Here is a 16,440-nt window from a genome sequence, read left to right on the forward strand (position 1 = left end):
TCTCATATATAGCTAGTTGAATGTTTTTAACTGATTTCTCTCTTATTCCATATAAATTTCCCCACTTGACTTCTTACCATACCAGTTTTGCTAATTCTGTTGTCTACTTCCATATTTAATTTGCCATCCACACAAAAAATTGTGCCTAAATAGTGGAAATGTTTTTAATCGTTTTTACTTGTTATGTAGGTTCTCCATTCAGGATGCAATATTTCTGCCTATTTTCATCACCTTTGTCTTTTTATTGCTGATTTTCAAACCAAATTTAACACAGAATTTAGTCAGGGAATCCTGACTAAATTCTCACAACACTCCTATCTCAGTATCTCTCATAATACATTATGAGAGATACTGAGATAGGAGTGTTGGTAGCTTGCTCCACCTTTGCAAGGAGTGCCCTGGTGTTGTACCACCTTACCCCAGTCCTGAAGATACTTTCAGGCGCAAACTTTGTTTGCTCACACTTGGATAAAGGATTAAACTAAATTTATTATACTCTAACCAAGTGAAAAATAAACTTTCTATAGCTCAAATATAGATTATGTATTGCTCTATGGTTTGAAGTCGTTTGGTTTGAAGATAATATGCACCCTCATTTCACACCTGATTTAATATTAAATCATCTCCTTGTACCTTCTTCAATTGTAACTGCTGACTTACAGCTCAAATATAGATTATGTATTGCTCCGTGTAATGTCCCATTTGCACCATATAACTGTAGTGTTTTGAACGACTTTCCTCTTCTTGGCACCTTTTCATATGCCTTTTTCAGTTCTTCTAAGCTTAATACTAATCCTTGTTATATTCCCATGATTTCTTAACTGTTTGTTGAGAAATCTGGGGAATTAAAGTGAAAATCTGATCCTGACCGCCTCTATTTGGCATGAATCTAGCTTCCTTTCCACAGTTTTTCTTAGCCTTTTCTAGTATACTTGCTTAAATCTTACCAGGAACATTGAGTAGAGAAATACCTCTGTAATTCTTATATTCAGTTTAATTTCCCTTTTTTATATGGGTACTTTGACATCTCCACTGCACTCATCTGGAATTTGACACTCTGACCTGTCCTTCTGAATTATGTAGTGCAGTGCAGTCACTGTGAAACTTTATACCTCCATATTTGAGCATTTCCTGTACTCTCCTTTTATTTCTTCAGCCTCAGCAGTCTTTATCACATCATTAGCACGAGCAAAATAACCATGAGCAGTCAACATCTGAAGTTTATATAGTCACCAGTAACATCTCATCCTCCAGCATCTCTTGCAACTTCAGTAGCCACCCTTTAGCATTCATCATTAAAAGTATTTATATGTATTCCTATTTGCATTTCTGTTGAGCATTTATTGCCACTATTTTGTTACTACTTGTTTCATTTAGCAATCTTTCAAAGTAATTACTACAGGCATCTTTGATTTCTTTATCTTCAGTTTTCAAGTCACTTTTATCATCTCTGATTCCTTTTACAATACTCCTTCCTCCATTCTTAAGCTTTTCAAAAGCCACCGGAATGTTTTTCCACTTCCTGATATTTATTTTCTGCATTCTTACCAAAGTCTTCCCATGACTTTCATTTAGCTAGCTCTAAATAGTGCTTTGCTTCTTGCATTTTTCTGTGTATTCTCTAAGAGCACAAGCTGACTGACTTACTTGCCAGGAACTTTCAGTATGCTTTCTTCCTTTCCTTTACTGCCTCTTTAACTTCTTGAATCCACCTTGGGGCTCTGATTTTTCCATTCTTGCAGTGTACCTCACCACATGCCTCTCTGGCATAATAAGTGAATCTTCAGGATGTGTTACTGAATCTCCATGGTTTGTTTTTTGCTTTCAACCTCTTTCTTTCTTTTTTGAATAATGTTTGTATATTTTAGTCTATAGTTTACCTCTGTGAGCTTCCAAACTTTGATTCATTTTAAAACTTTCTTATGCACTCTTCTTTTCAGTATGAAAATCAATTTTATTCTGCTCAAAACTAAATCATGATCACTTAAAATTTCAAATCCTCTATATGCTTTTTGTGTCCTGAACCAATGAATGGAAAACACCATGTAAATAATAATAGTCAATGAGCCTTTTCTTATCTCTTCCATCTTCTCTTCATGTGAATTTGTGCTCATTTTTTATGTTGTAACATGGTGTAAGTAATCACTAGTCCATATCCTGAACAGAAATCTAGCAGGTACATACCATTATTATTAGCTCTGCTCTTTTCTACAAATTTTCCCAGAACTTTCTATATCTCTAATAATCATTTCCTACTCTGCTGTTTAGATCTCCAACAGAGACCAACTTTTCCATTTTCATTGTGTCAGCTGCCTTCTCTAATGCCTCAAAAAATTCCTCCCTTTCTTTCTTAGTAGAAGTGGAACCATAGGCACAAATAATTCTTGTCTAGTTCCCCATTCTGATAAAAGCTATTACATTATTTGATATTGCCTGTGATTCAAGACTATTATTCTCATATTTATTTGAATACTATAGCTACTCCTTTTTCCCGAGTTATTGCATTAATATAACATTTTGTATTTGTTGCTTAGAAAAATCTCATCCATTTTTGTTTTATTTATTTCAATCACACCTGTTATGTTGATCTGGTGCTTATCCAATCTTGAACTCTGCTGATGTTGAGTTGAGATGTGTTCTATGGCTGACTTTTCACTGTTTGCCCTGGTTTCCTGACAAAAACAATGTGGGATGCATCAGCCAGGATGAAATTCTGTCGTGTTTCATCATCATTTTGCATGATGGTTTAAGCCAAGAAAAATACAATTTGGTTGGCTGAATTCCAAATTGCCACCCCATTATCATTTGTTCAGCATCCAAGTAGATACCTAATAAGGAGTGCTATGAGAAGGTTAAGATCAGTCATTAGTTCAGAAGCCCTGATCAGTTCTCCACATTCCTTAAGAGGCTACATAAAGGTCTTCTCCACTGGGATATTTATATGTTATATAAAATGCTGTGTGTGACCAAGCCTGGCATATGTAAATAGTTGTCACTCAGACAACTGAATTTCAATGACTTCAGTCTCTTCAAAATTAATTGTTTTTATCATTATTACTCTTATGCAGTTCCTCCAGGGAGCCTAAATTACATTTTGATTGAGTGATTCTTTATTATTATTATTGCAATGTGGGCTCCTTCAGCGAGCCTATTTACTCATCAAGAGAGGGGGGTCCACCTTCTTCACCCACCCTGAATGAAGCAACTTAATAGTTTCATATTTTGTAAAAAAAAAATGTTTTTTTTTACTGTAACTCAGATGGCTTTTTTGGAGAAATAAAGTCCTCATGAACTTAAGATAGAATCTGTTTTGTGGATTCTTTTAAAACAGGCTTAAAAACAGTTTTGTTGTAATAGTAGCAAAAAAATCTTCTTTATGCACGTGCACACACACACAGTAAGCATGAAGGAAAGATGTCCAGATCTGTGAAAGTAATAAGATACAGAAGACTAATATGGTTCTGTTTATAAGATTTCTGGACATATAATTAGGATTTAAAACAACTGCTGTTTTTTTGTGTTTTATGGGAGAGCAGGGGACAGGAACACTGTGTCAGAGATGTGGACTTCCTAGAAAAAATTTTTAACAGAAAGAGAAAACATAAAACTCCTTTGTTAGAAGTTTTTCCACTTAGTTATACTATAAATTAAAGATACCAAGAAGTTGTATACTTGGTTTAAGCAAAGTATAGCTCCCACTGATGAGACCTCAGTAAAGGTCGAAACCAGACTGGGTAGTGACCCTTCCCGTAATGCATAGCATACATTCCCATAAGGATATGTGCTTTTTATTATGGGATACTAAGGTAAGTGATGTGAAGTCATTAGCTTCAATATACGAGTTACCTAGTCCTGATTATATTTCAGGTGCAAACTTTGTTTGCTTACACTTGGATAAAGGATTAAACCAAGTATATAATTTCTTGGTATCTTTAATTTATAAAACTCCTTTGTTTGACCCACAAGAAAAGATTTCCACCTCTGCATATTAAACTGTATCTCATGAAAAATTTTGTTAAAGCAAAAATGGACCTGTATTCCAGTATTAAACTATGAGATTTCCAAAAGTTTCTCAAGCCAAATCATGAAAGTTATATCTATTCGGATCTCAAATTAGGAAAATGTTAAAAGATCAAGAGGCCAGAAACCTCTCAAACATATCTAGCCTGGGAATAGTTAAGAGATACTGAGCATCATTAAAGCTGAAAATTATAAACAATTATAAGTTGATCAGCTTGTTGCAAAATCTCACAAAATGGGAACCAGGATGTCACTGGAAATTCACTTCTTTCATTCCCAGTTGGGCTTTCTTTCTTAAAACCTCGATGGTGCAAGTGATCAGAGCTGTTGTAATGTCACCTGGAAAAATGGTTTAATTTTTCAGGTGATCAGAGCTATTGTTTTTCTGAAATTAGTCTGTTGCACAATATACCAGACTACAATATACTACCATTTACTCACATAAATTCTTTAACAGAAACCAGGAGTTTATTCTAAATGATGTCTGGACATCACTAATCAGATCTCTTGACATATAAGACTTCTCTAGAAATTACCTACAAACTTTACAGAGAGATAGCTGACACTTGCCTTGGGGTCATTGTAATTGCATTTAATTTATGCTGAATTGTGCTTGTCTAGTAAACATTGACTACTTTTTTTATTTCTTCCATAAAAAGCCCTTATGAAGCCACCAGATTATAGGTGTTTGCAAAACTAATCAGTTGATTAATCTCTAATGTATTGTGTAATGACTAATAAAAGTTCCCTAATATTTAGAAGTTTTTAATAGTTTCAAGAAGTACTGGAATAAGTGGGAAAATCACACAAACTTTCAGATACCATAAAAAGAAGAAAAACTACATATCTTGGTCACCTACTTCGTAAGAAAAAATATAAGATACTTCAATTGATTATAAAAGGGAAGATAAATGGAAGAGGACAAGGAAGATGAAGATAATCTTGACTGGCAGACATAAGACAGTGGACTGGCATGAGCTTTAAAGGACCTATTCAGAGTGGCTGAGGATCGCTCAAAATTTGCCAAGGTGGTTGCCAACCTCCAATTGCAGATAGCACTCAGAGAAGAAGATATTTATTTATTTATATAAATTTTTATTTATATTTCTTTTTACTTATTGTAAAGATATTGATATGCAAATACAGGAAGCCCTCATTTTACAAAGTGGTTAGGTTCCTAGTCAATTATTAGTGAAGTGAATTATTCATCAATTGAGATAAAAATATAATGCATTTAAACGAGATTAGTTCCTTCAGTATAAATGACTTCCACAAATGACTCTTTTCCACTAGCTTCTTCATTTATTTAATTAAACTAGAAATTTGCCTTGTCCATGATTACTGCTTGACTTACAGGAATATTGTTTTGATTCATGGCATTAGTCCATAATAATAATTTAACAAATATAATATTCTATTCTATTTTTTTTTCCATTACTTCACTCCTTGAATATGATGTTCTTAACACTTTTGCATTAACAATTCCTGCATGCAATCACTTTATCTTATATGCATTGGTTACTATTGTTAATACTGTAGAAGGTATTTAATGCTTTACACATGTTAGAAGACACTTACCTAATTTGATGCATCAAATCACTTCCATTTTTTCCTTAACGGTAAGTGTTTTTTTTTTTTTTTTAACTGAGGAAGATGTTGAAATGGCTCTACATTTAGATGACATCTTTGATTTATTGTTTAAATAGCAATATTAGTAAAGCTTTCATTGTTTTAGTAGCCTTTACAATGTAGTTCATGGTGGACCTAAACTGTTGTATAATCTCTACTGATAATGCTATAGAATATAAAACAAAAGACAGTTGTGAATGCTACAGATATGCTGCATTTGTGTTTTTGTTTTGTTTGTTTTGGATTTTACGTCATTACTTCATTCACAACTGTGCTGTTGAATTTGAAAAGTTCATTAATCTGAATGTTTGTAAATAGAGGAAACATAAAATGAGGCCTCCCTGTATTACTTGACTTTTGGCATATAATATTCATTTTACTTTTCTTTTTTTTCTATTGGACAGTTGTGTTTTGGTTTTTTAAATATTTATCATTGAATTATACTTATCTCAGCTTATGCTTTTGCACACTAAAAATATAAATTCTACTCTAATATTCATAGAAACCTACTTATTTTGCTCTAATTAGAAAATCCTAGTTGACAATACCTTAATACCAATAATAATTATTAATGTATTTATACTTATTGCTCTGATAACAGTTATATCAGTTCTAATTAAACCTTTTTCTCTTTGCAGGAGTGGTCAAAAATGGGCTCATGTTAGCTGTGCTCTTTGGATTCCTGAAGTTAGCATTGGATGTGTTGAAAAGATGGAGCCTATAACAAAGATTTCACAAATTCCAGTAATTTTTTTAGTGCTTTTATAATTATTTCATAAAATAATTTATGCATGATGATATAACTTGTTCCTTTGATTATAATATTTTTCATTTATTCTATGCTTGACAGGAAATTATATTCTTATAGGTATTATTTCTGGGAAAATTCTCATGTTACTCCTCTAAAAACTATTATTTTTATGGCTATTTTGCCTGCTTTCATTTAGGGGCACTCCTAAATGAAAGCAGGCAAAATAGCCGTAAAAATAATTATATTCTTGTTTTCAATTTTATTTTACCTAAGCATAAGCCAACAAAAAAGTTGCATGTGAAATTTCCTCACAACTATGCTGATTGTATATGAAGAGCAGTTGATTTCACATCAAGTTGATCTTCATATCTCAAGATTCACAGTCTACTTCTTTCTTTCTTGGAGACATGAAGAAACTTTATAAGGGCTTTTCAACTGAAGGTGAGTTAGCTGGTCCTACACAGAGGTGATAGAGTTTTTCCTTCAGAAATTTTTGATTTTCATCCTGCAAAACAAGCAAACCGGTCAGAAGACCACACATAATTTACAGATATAATGCACTGGCATCATAGCCTTAATTGATTTGGCCATAAATTCAAAGCAACTAACCAACCTTTCTTGGATATGTACAGTGCCATGCATTATGGTGAGACTCACTACATAGACTGTTTTCACCTTTATTCAAGCCTCATCAGTGGAAACTAGAACCTATGGAGATATCAGTATCTGTCTCGATGATAGGAATCACATTTCCATATCTGTGTATTAATATTAATGTAATTAATGGACTATTCATGCAAAATCATGGAAGGAAAAATAGATATTTAATATGAAAAGACTTCTATTTTGGATTGCATCATATTCACATCTTCAAGGTGAACATACAACTTTTAGACTGTTACATGATGCAAAAATGGAATTTTTGCATCATGTAACACATGATGTTAATGCATGTGCATACACTTAGGTTCACACTAGACAAACATACAGTCTTTTCATAAACACCTCATGATTATGCACATTCATATCACAGTTTCATATCTTGGTTGCTCTTACACAGATTCTTACCATTCCTCCATAATGATCTAGTTTCCCCTAAATTTCCATATCAAGTCTCATACCAATAAATAATTTCTCCAGACTTTTGATACCAAACACATTCAAGTGTGAGCAGTCTCTCTCTTACATGAATCCATTCTTCCCTCAAACTCACTCCACACATGCAAAAAGTCATAACCATTCCTTCTATGTAGTCTATGCAGTGAATTTTTTGCCATCATAACCATAACCATTCTTCATGAGAAAATTATAGAGTAATGGAATGACACTTAGGTTAGGAAAAATTATTTAATATTTGTAGAATTTTTAGCTAGGTTAGCTGTCAATACAGTTGAAAAGAGATAAACACAATAAGTGCAACACTTAAATTGTAGGTGCATGACAATATATGCTGTCAAATAATTATAGATGGAAGATAACTCTATCTATAATTATTAGAATTCTAAGAAATAAATTTTAATAATTACAATTTTAAGAAACACAGGAATGAGGAGTGTTACTAATGAGGACTTTCCAAAATTAAGAAGGTTAATAAGGCAGTCATTTCTGTTGAGGTTTAGACCATGAATGTGGGCTTCACAACTTTCTTCATGTAATCTTTAAAGAAGATTATACAAATATCCTGGAGTTTAGGGATCCCTTATTCATGTGCCTTTGTTATTATGGAAAGACAGGTTGTTCAGCTCAGATTTGTCTAGAAGAACATCAAGAGTATACTTTACTTGAAGAGTCTGATAAGTCTGGTTTAGCTAGCCATACCTGATCAAGTAGGCATAGCATTCATTGGAACAAAACTAAAGTCCTACACAAAAGTTATTTTCTTCTTGAAAGATTCCTAATGTAAGTGTCATTCCATTACTTTATAATTTTATCATTATGAGGTTTAGACCATGAATGTTACTAATGAGGATTACAGTACTTTTCTCTGCTTAAGTTCCAATATTTAGATCTATTCATAGCCCTTCTTCTTATTCAGTACTGTCACATCTTGATAACAAATTAATGATTTTCACTCTCTCGCTCTTCACTCTTGCTTCTTCCAGCAATCCTTTCATATCTTCTTTCATGCTGTATTTATTTCTTGTTAAATAGTTTGTCTACAAGAACTACCATCTCTTTTTCTTTTCTGTTTTTCTATTGTATTTTTGATTTTTGCTCATTGAAAAGTAGTAACATGGTCATCAGTGCCATGTTTTACAAGTGAATCACCATACCACATAGTAGCCTTTTTTTTATGTTCTATTTTACTTACCTGGTTATCAATACTCAGTAATAGCTTACCTACTTCAGTACTTTTCTCTTTTACTCCTTTAACTTTCTGGTTTTTCCCCCTCAACCTTTCTAATTCATACATCTGTTTGATAATTTGTTTCAGTCATCACATTTCAAAAGTTAATTCATTTTTAACATCCTCATTTGCTTCAGTACCAGTGCTTTTTTTCTGGTGGTACGCAACGGTACACAGTACAGGCACCTTTTTTCTTAAGTTTTTAAAAATTTGCGATTTATTGATAGCAAAATGTATTATAAATATTCTGGTAGATGGTACTGTGTTCACAAATTGAATTTTCAGTTTTCATTACTCATAACTTGGCACCCTGCTTTCCTGTTTCATAGGTTGATACAAAACAGGAAGTTGTGTTCACTTCCGATTGCTTCCAATATCAGTTTATCAGTTCTATATTCACTCTTCAACAGGCAGGTGTTCATGAGAGTTTTGAATTAATCTAAGTTAAATCAGTACAATCATTGTTCAAAATGGAGTAAAATAAGTAGTTACTTTATGCCAATGAGTAAAAAGGAAGGCTGAAGAAGCAGAAATTGTTGAATCTATTTGTGATCTTGTAAAACAAGCACCGAAAATACACTTGGTGAAGAGGATCACGAAACCAAGATCAAAGATCCACGTGGTCAAAAGGAAGCAGATTTTGATAATGATTGGCCCGAATGTTGGACACTTGCAGAAAAATGACTTCTGTGAGAGAAACGTGTAGCTGTATGTCAAAAATAAAATTTTGGGCTGTAAAGTCTGTTGTGATGTCAGAAGTTTTGCTGTCGATAAGCACATGGGAACAAAAATTTCATCAGAGTGGGCAAATGGTAAAATCAGTCATTTTGGAGAATCTCGCAAACAACAGTTAATGTCATTAAGAAAAAAGATTTACAATCATAAGGGGAGCGCATCGCACAAAGCATGCCAAAAAATAAAATCTGAAGCAAAAAATGAAAAATTAGAGAAAGTTTTCCTAAATACTTTGTCTCATAATAAAGACATGACAGGAAAAGTGTTTCGAACCGCTTACAAAGGTGCGAGGAGAAATCAATCATTTAACAACTTTGAAGACGAAATAAATTTACTGAACTTAATGGCTTAGACATGGGATATATTCTTCATTCTGCAAATGCTTGCATTAACATTATGAGCCATATTGCAAATGAAATGAGAAAAACATTAATAGACAATATAGTGAACTCCAGGAACGAAATATTGTTACTTATTGATGAATCGACAACTGTGAGTAACACAACAACATTGATTGTTATAGTTCGTGTAGTTCTCCCTGAACTTTCGGCTCCTATGAGTCTTTTCCTAGATTTGATCGAATTATCAGATATAACTGCTAGAGGAATTCTAAACTCTTTAATTAGTCATCTTGAGTGTTTAGGATTATCTGAAGATTACTTAAAGGAGTATTTATTGTCTGTAACTTGTGATGGTGCAGACGTGTTGTTTGGTGCATAATAGTGTAAGGAGGCTAATGTAAGAAAAGTTTCCTAGTGTTATTTTCTGGCATTGTGCTAGCCATTGCCTTGAATTGTCTGATAGTGACACAGTGAACAATGTGGCAGGAGTGAATCACTTTAAGAGTTTCATGGACAAACTTTATGTGACTTATCATGCTTCACCTAAGAATGCTAGGGAACTACAGGAATGTGCAGCGACTCTAGAACTTCAACTTCTTAAAATTGGCAGAATGTTAAGCACTTGCTGGGTTGCATCTAGCTTTCGCATTGTTTCTGCAGTGTGGCAAGACTTTGAAGCCTTCATCCATCACTTTCTGGAGGCAAAAGAAACAAAACAGATTGCTTTCTTTATGAGTGCTTTTTAAGAAAAATAATGTCATGCGAGTTTGTTCTTGATTTGGGCCTTATGTGTGATGCTCTCCAAGAACGGAGTGAATTAAGTGTAGATTTACAAGAGAGAAATATTGACTTGTACAAAGCAGACAGGAAGATAAAGAATACAGTTCAACTTTTTGAAGAAAGAATTGAAAATCATGGTCCATACTACAGTATTTCTCTTTGAAGTCAGAAGTTTAAAGGGATTGAGCTCCACAAAAATGAAACACAGTCCTACAATAAGTTCATCTGCTTTCTATAAAAGTCTGAAAGAAGCTGTTGGAAAGCATCTGCTTGAAGGAGATGATGATGATTTGCCTGACTGTACTAAGATTTTAGATTCCAAGTATTGGCCAGAAAATCCTGGGAAGCATCTGACATTTGGTGAAGCTGAAATTAAAAAAGTTAGCATGCAAATTTCGCTTAAATGATAGAGAAGCAGTTCGTGGTTTCCATGAATATCTTCAAGAAAATAAAGTCCCTGACGTACTACTTCCTCTAAAGCACACTTTGGGCACAATTACAATATCTTCCAGTGAATGTGAAAGGGGTTTCTCTCAGATGAATCTTATAGTAACTTCATCTAGGTCATCTCTGCTTGTACGGACAACTTCTGCACTGATGTTCGTAGGATCTCCTCTCATTCAGTTCAACCCTAGCAAATATGTGGACTCATGGCTGCTCCGAGGTCGTCATTCTGCAGTCGATACCAAAAGCAAGAACAATCTTGAGACAACGAGGGTATATCGCAGGATATGTTAAAAGTGTGGAAGTTGCTGTAATAACATATTCATGGTGAGTACTGGCACCTTTTTTCCAGAAAAAAAGCACTCTTCAGTACTAACATGTTTCTGTTCCTTGGGGCAAGCATTTTGTTCTCAACTTCACTATTCAGGTTTGCTGCATTGTTCTTGTGATTTTTTGCATGAAAATCACTTGTTCTTTATGAGTGGCAGAATTTTAAGCACTTGCTGGGTTGCATCTAGCTTTCGCATTGTTTCTGCAGTGTGGCAAGAATTTGAAGCCCTCGTCCATCACTTTCTGGAGGCAAAAGAAGCAAAACAGATTGCTTTCTTTATGAGTGCCTTTTAAGAAAAATAATGTCATGCGAGTTTGTTCTTGATTTGGGCCTTATGTGTGATGCTCTCCAAGAACTAAGTCTAGATTTACAAGAGAGAAATATTGACTTGTAAATCTAGTCAATATTGAGAGAAATATTGACTCAGTAATCTTGCAGAAATTTTTCTGCAAGATTACTGAGAGAGTAGATAAAATTTTGAGAGCTTGTAAATGGAACCGCCAATATAGTTATATTGGACTCAATGGAATGTCTATTAGTGGAATACTAGTAGTAGTATTGTCAGGCAAGTGATTGAGTTTATTAATTTGTGATTTGCTGAGATCTCTTATAGTAAGTTTATAGATAAGATGTCTGAGAAGAAGCAGAATATTAAATTCTGTAGAATAGAATCCAGGAACATATTGTTGCCCTGAGAACTGCGGAAATAATGCACTTTGTAACATGTTTCATGTAATTTGTTGCATTCTTATTTTTCATTTAACAGTCTAATTGTTGTATGTTCAATCTGAAGATGTGATGAGATACTCATCATGAAATATAAATGTTTTCATATTAAATTTTTGTCTTATGTAAGTAAGCTTATAGTCTATTCATTGCATATTATCATGTTATAAGAAGCAAAATGATGTGTCACCATGTTATTACAGTATACTACTATATTAGAGAAAGTTGTAGTTCTTAGCTGGATTGGAAAGTATACTATATTATATTTAACAAAAATGTCAAGCATAATATACCTTCAGTCCTGTGGAAAAACTTACTACATTTTTGTAATTGGGAGTCAATAAGTGATTAAACTTAAAAAATTTCAAAGCTGACCAGAGGGCCAATGAGAATTTACAGCCTTTGGCATTAGTGTCAACTTGATATTGAGCTACTTAAAAGACACAGACTGTCTTTATCTTTGCCTTTTATTAGTGTTGTTAAGATTTCACTGCTGTACATCCATTTTGAAATGTTGGTCCTCATAACAGACTATGCAAAAACTCTTTTTTCAATACCATAGCAATCCTTTATTGAAAAATTATATTTTTCATAAGTAAGCTTGTAATCAGGCAGAAATTCTAATAGTCAAAGAAAGAAAAAGGCTGAGCTCTTGCTCTCTCCAACAGGCCATTGATTCAGATTTCCCTGTGGACATGGATGTGTTGGGAATGTCTTTATATGGGAGATAAATTTCTTATCCCAGAGTGTGACACCACTTTGTCAAGAAAAGGCTTCATAAAGTCCATGTTTGGTCTCTAGAGTAATGTTTCTGGATAATCTAACCCTTAGCTCACTCATACTACTAATACTTATGCATTATAGGCTTACAGTCTTTTGTGAGTGGGATTAAAAAAAAAAAAAAGAATAAATGTATCTAAACCAAGTACACTACACTACCACACACAAACCTAAACTCTGGCTACAATAAGTAGATTATATATTTGATATTTGTTCATTATTATTATATTATTGAATTCATTCACTGTCAGGGAACTCGCAACCAATTCTGGCAATTAATTTTTTTCACTCTTTTCACTAGTCTGGTCTGCACACCCTTTACTCACCACACTCTTACACAACTTCCATGGATGACCCCAAGTTCTCCGACAATTTACCATATGTTGAAAATTTCATTTGCATCAGTTTTGTAAATCCCTTTAATATCTTAAAAGTTTCTATCATGTCTGCTCTTTTCTGCCTATCAACTAAATTTTGTAACCCACAAACCTTCAACCTATCCTCATGGGGAGCATTATTATACAGACCTATCACCATCTTGGTCACTTGTCTGAATCCTCTCGACCACCTCCTTGTCCCCAAGAAATCCAGGTGACCAAATCTGTGCACAGTAGTCAAGAGGTGTCCAAATCATATCCTTTTAAAGAGAGATAATAAATTCAAAACACATATAAACTGGGTTTAACTGGCCGGAGGTTTTTTTATTGTAAAGTAATAACCTACTAGTTTCGCCGACTTGACTGTTGGCTTCATCTTGGCATCTTTGGGTCTTGTGATGGGTAGCCCTCTATCTCCCCCATGTGCTGAGTTGTTTATGGAGAAATTTGAAAAAGACATCTTGTCACAATTAGATCCAAAACCATCAGTATAGTGAAGATACATCGATGATATTTTTATCATATGGAAACATACAAAAGCAGAACTATTTGAATTCCCAACTAAAATAAACTCATTTCATCAAAATATCAAATTTACCCTAGAACTCGACAGAGAAAGAAAATTGCCATTTCTAGACAAAACAAATGGATGGCAATATTGACTTAAAGGTTTACTGCAAACCGACCCACACTGGCCATTACCTGCATTTTTCTTCATCACATTTCACAAAAGTTGAGTATTTTATATGTTGCAAAAGAGAGCATCTTGCATCACAAGAGATGACAAAACTTTAAAACATGCTCATCTTCAAACCTCTGATAAACAATGGCTATCCAAAAAATTTCATAAATAAGATTCTTTTCTCCAACCCCTCCCAACAACAACAAACTCAAGATGCCCACAACAGATCTTCAATTTCCATTCCTTTTGCTGGATCTTCACAGAAAATTGCTAAAATGCTCAAACCTTATGAGATCCGAGTGGCTTTCAAACCAATAAAGGCTATCCGCAACTTGTTAAGATCACCTAAGGGCAAAAATGCTTTCTATAAACATCCTGGAGTTTACAACATTCCCTGCTCTTGTGGTTTAAATAATATTGGACAAATGTCTAGAAGTCTAGAGATAAGAAAGAAAGAACATATCGAGGATATTAATAACAACAGAGAAGACAATTCTGGCTTGGCAGTCCATTTTTCTAATACCATTCATAACATTGAATGGGATAAAAGTACTATGCCGTACTTGGAAGAAGATTTTCGTTCCCGCAACATCAAAGAAGCTGCAGTAGTTATCCGTTCAAGAGGTAGCCTGAACAGAAACCAAGGGATGATCCTTGGTAACATATGGAAAAGTCTCATAAGATCACTCAACACATCAGAGTTCAATTTTGCTACCAGTTATAGATCGTACATGTATAACAATGACTGATGACATACACGCTCCATGCATTTGATGTGAATTTAGTTAATATTTAATATTCGTTTATGTTATAACCTGATATCCTTAACTTGTTTTATGATCTTTTTTTAAATTATTTTGTCACCTTGTATGCCCAGATGAAACCAACAGTCAAGTCGGCAAAACTAGTAGGCTATTACTTTACGATAAAAAAAACTCCGAGTTAAACCCAGTTTATATGTGTTTTGTATATAATTAGTGGTCGAAAAGAACATTTCAATGTACAGATAATAAATTCCTTATCTTTACTTGTTAGCATGTTTTTCAACATCCAAGTAATTCATTGAGCTATTTTACCAACTTTTGCAATATGCCCTCCTAACTTCAACTATTTGTGCACTGTTATCCCCAAGTCCCTAGCCTCATCAATTTCCTGCAAACCAATACCATCAATATGATATACCATCTGCAACCTTTTGAACCCAAAGTTCATAACCTTACATTTTGCATAAATTGATAATCATTATCCTTTGATCACAATGTCAATTTATTTAAATCATCCTGCAGAATATCTACATCATCTTTATCAACTGTTGCTCTTCCCAGTTGTGTATCATCAGCAAACAACTGAATATCCCCACTTAAATCTTTCTCTATGTCACTCATAAAAAAAAAAAATTAAAGAGTGGTAGCCCTAGTACCTAACCCTGAGTCACCATCATTCTCCTAGACTCCATTTCACTATGTACTACTCTCTGATGATATTGGTATATATGCTGGCCTGGTTGGCCAATCATTATCCTTTGACAGCGTTAGCGTACCCACCCTCCAACCAACGGGTCATGGGTTCAAATCCCACCATGAGCATAGATGTTTGTGATTGCCTTTAGGTGGAAGATTAATTTCATTGCCTGGTGTGAGACCTCCCTGCTTATTGGATGAAAAAGTTCCATATTTGGTCTCTAGAGCATAGTTTCTGGACAATGGAAAATAAACAAAATAATTACACAAAAAATATATTTTAAAAAAAATCGGAGGAAAAAATCCTTGCTCACCCATGATGCAAATGTACTATAGGTTTAGTAATAACCTTTTGTGGGTGGTAACCACATAAAAAAAAAATAATAATAAATATAAGATAAGATTAGTAGTGCTTTGGGCTTGTGTGTTTGGGGAGAGGTAGGTAGGAAGTGTGTAGTATTTTATTAGTTTTGAAGGGACTGCAGAATCACCTAGAAAAGCATGGTGAAGGTAGTGGAGCTCTGTGATAACAGCCATGTCACTTGAACAAATACCTCTGGTTACAGAAGTTTAAGTGTTTTGAAAATTCCATGCTGTTGGACTGGTTGATGATGTGATTGTTTATACCAAGCTCTCAACTGACTTTGACAACCCATTTCACTCATCCACAACTCTCCAAGCAAAAAAATCGAGTCCTTGCCACCCCTACTAATCATACCTTTATTCAACTTTCAGGTATGACCCCCCCCCTGCCCTTGTTCTATAGTCCCTCTAGCCAAGTGCTGAAGCATTTCCCCTGCATCAATCCTATTCAGGAGAAATTATAGAACAATCAGTATCTTGAGTATGGTGGTAAAAGTTAAAAGTGGGTAAGAGTAGAGGGGATATGATAGAAACATTTAAGCAAATTAAATGTTTCTATCATGTCCCCTCTTGTTCTCCTATCAAGCAACTTCTACAATCCACAGGCCACTCACCATCTTGGTCACTTACCTCTAAATCCTCTCCACTGCTTCCTCATCCCCAAGAAACCCAGG

General features: G+C 34.2%; 1 protein-coding gene across 5 annotated transcripts in view; it reads left to right on the forward strand.

Moving 5' to 3' along the window:
- LOC150106713 (PHD finger protein rhinoceros-like) overlaps nucleotides 1-16,440 on the forward strand; it is a 397,154-nt gene that overhangs the window by 183,462 nt on the left and 197,252 nt on the right. For all 5 annotated transcript variants that reach the window (XM_090392660.1, XM_090392659.1, XM_090392661.1 and 2 more), the window contains one exon: nucleotides 6,288-6,393. In XM_090392660.1, the coding sequence (XP_090248786.1) occupies nucleotides 6,288-6,393 (106 nt within the window). The remainder of the gene's footprint in view (nucleotides 1-6,287; nucleotides 6,394-16,440) is intronic.

This window comes from Typopeltis vanoorti, chromosome 5 (assembly GCF_054136105.1).
Source record: "Typopeltis vanoorti isolate ZY-2024b chromosome 5, IOZ_Tvanoo_1.0, whole genome shotgun sequence".
Lineage (NCBI taxonomy): Eukaryota > Metazoa > Arthropoda > Arachnida > Uropygi > Thelyphonidae > Typopeltis > Typopeltis vanoorti.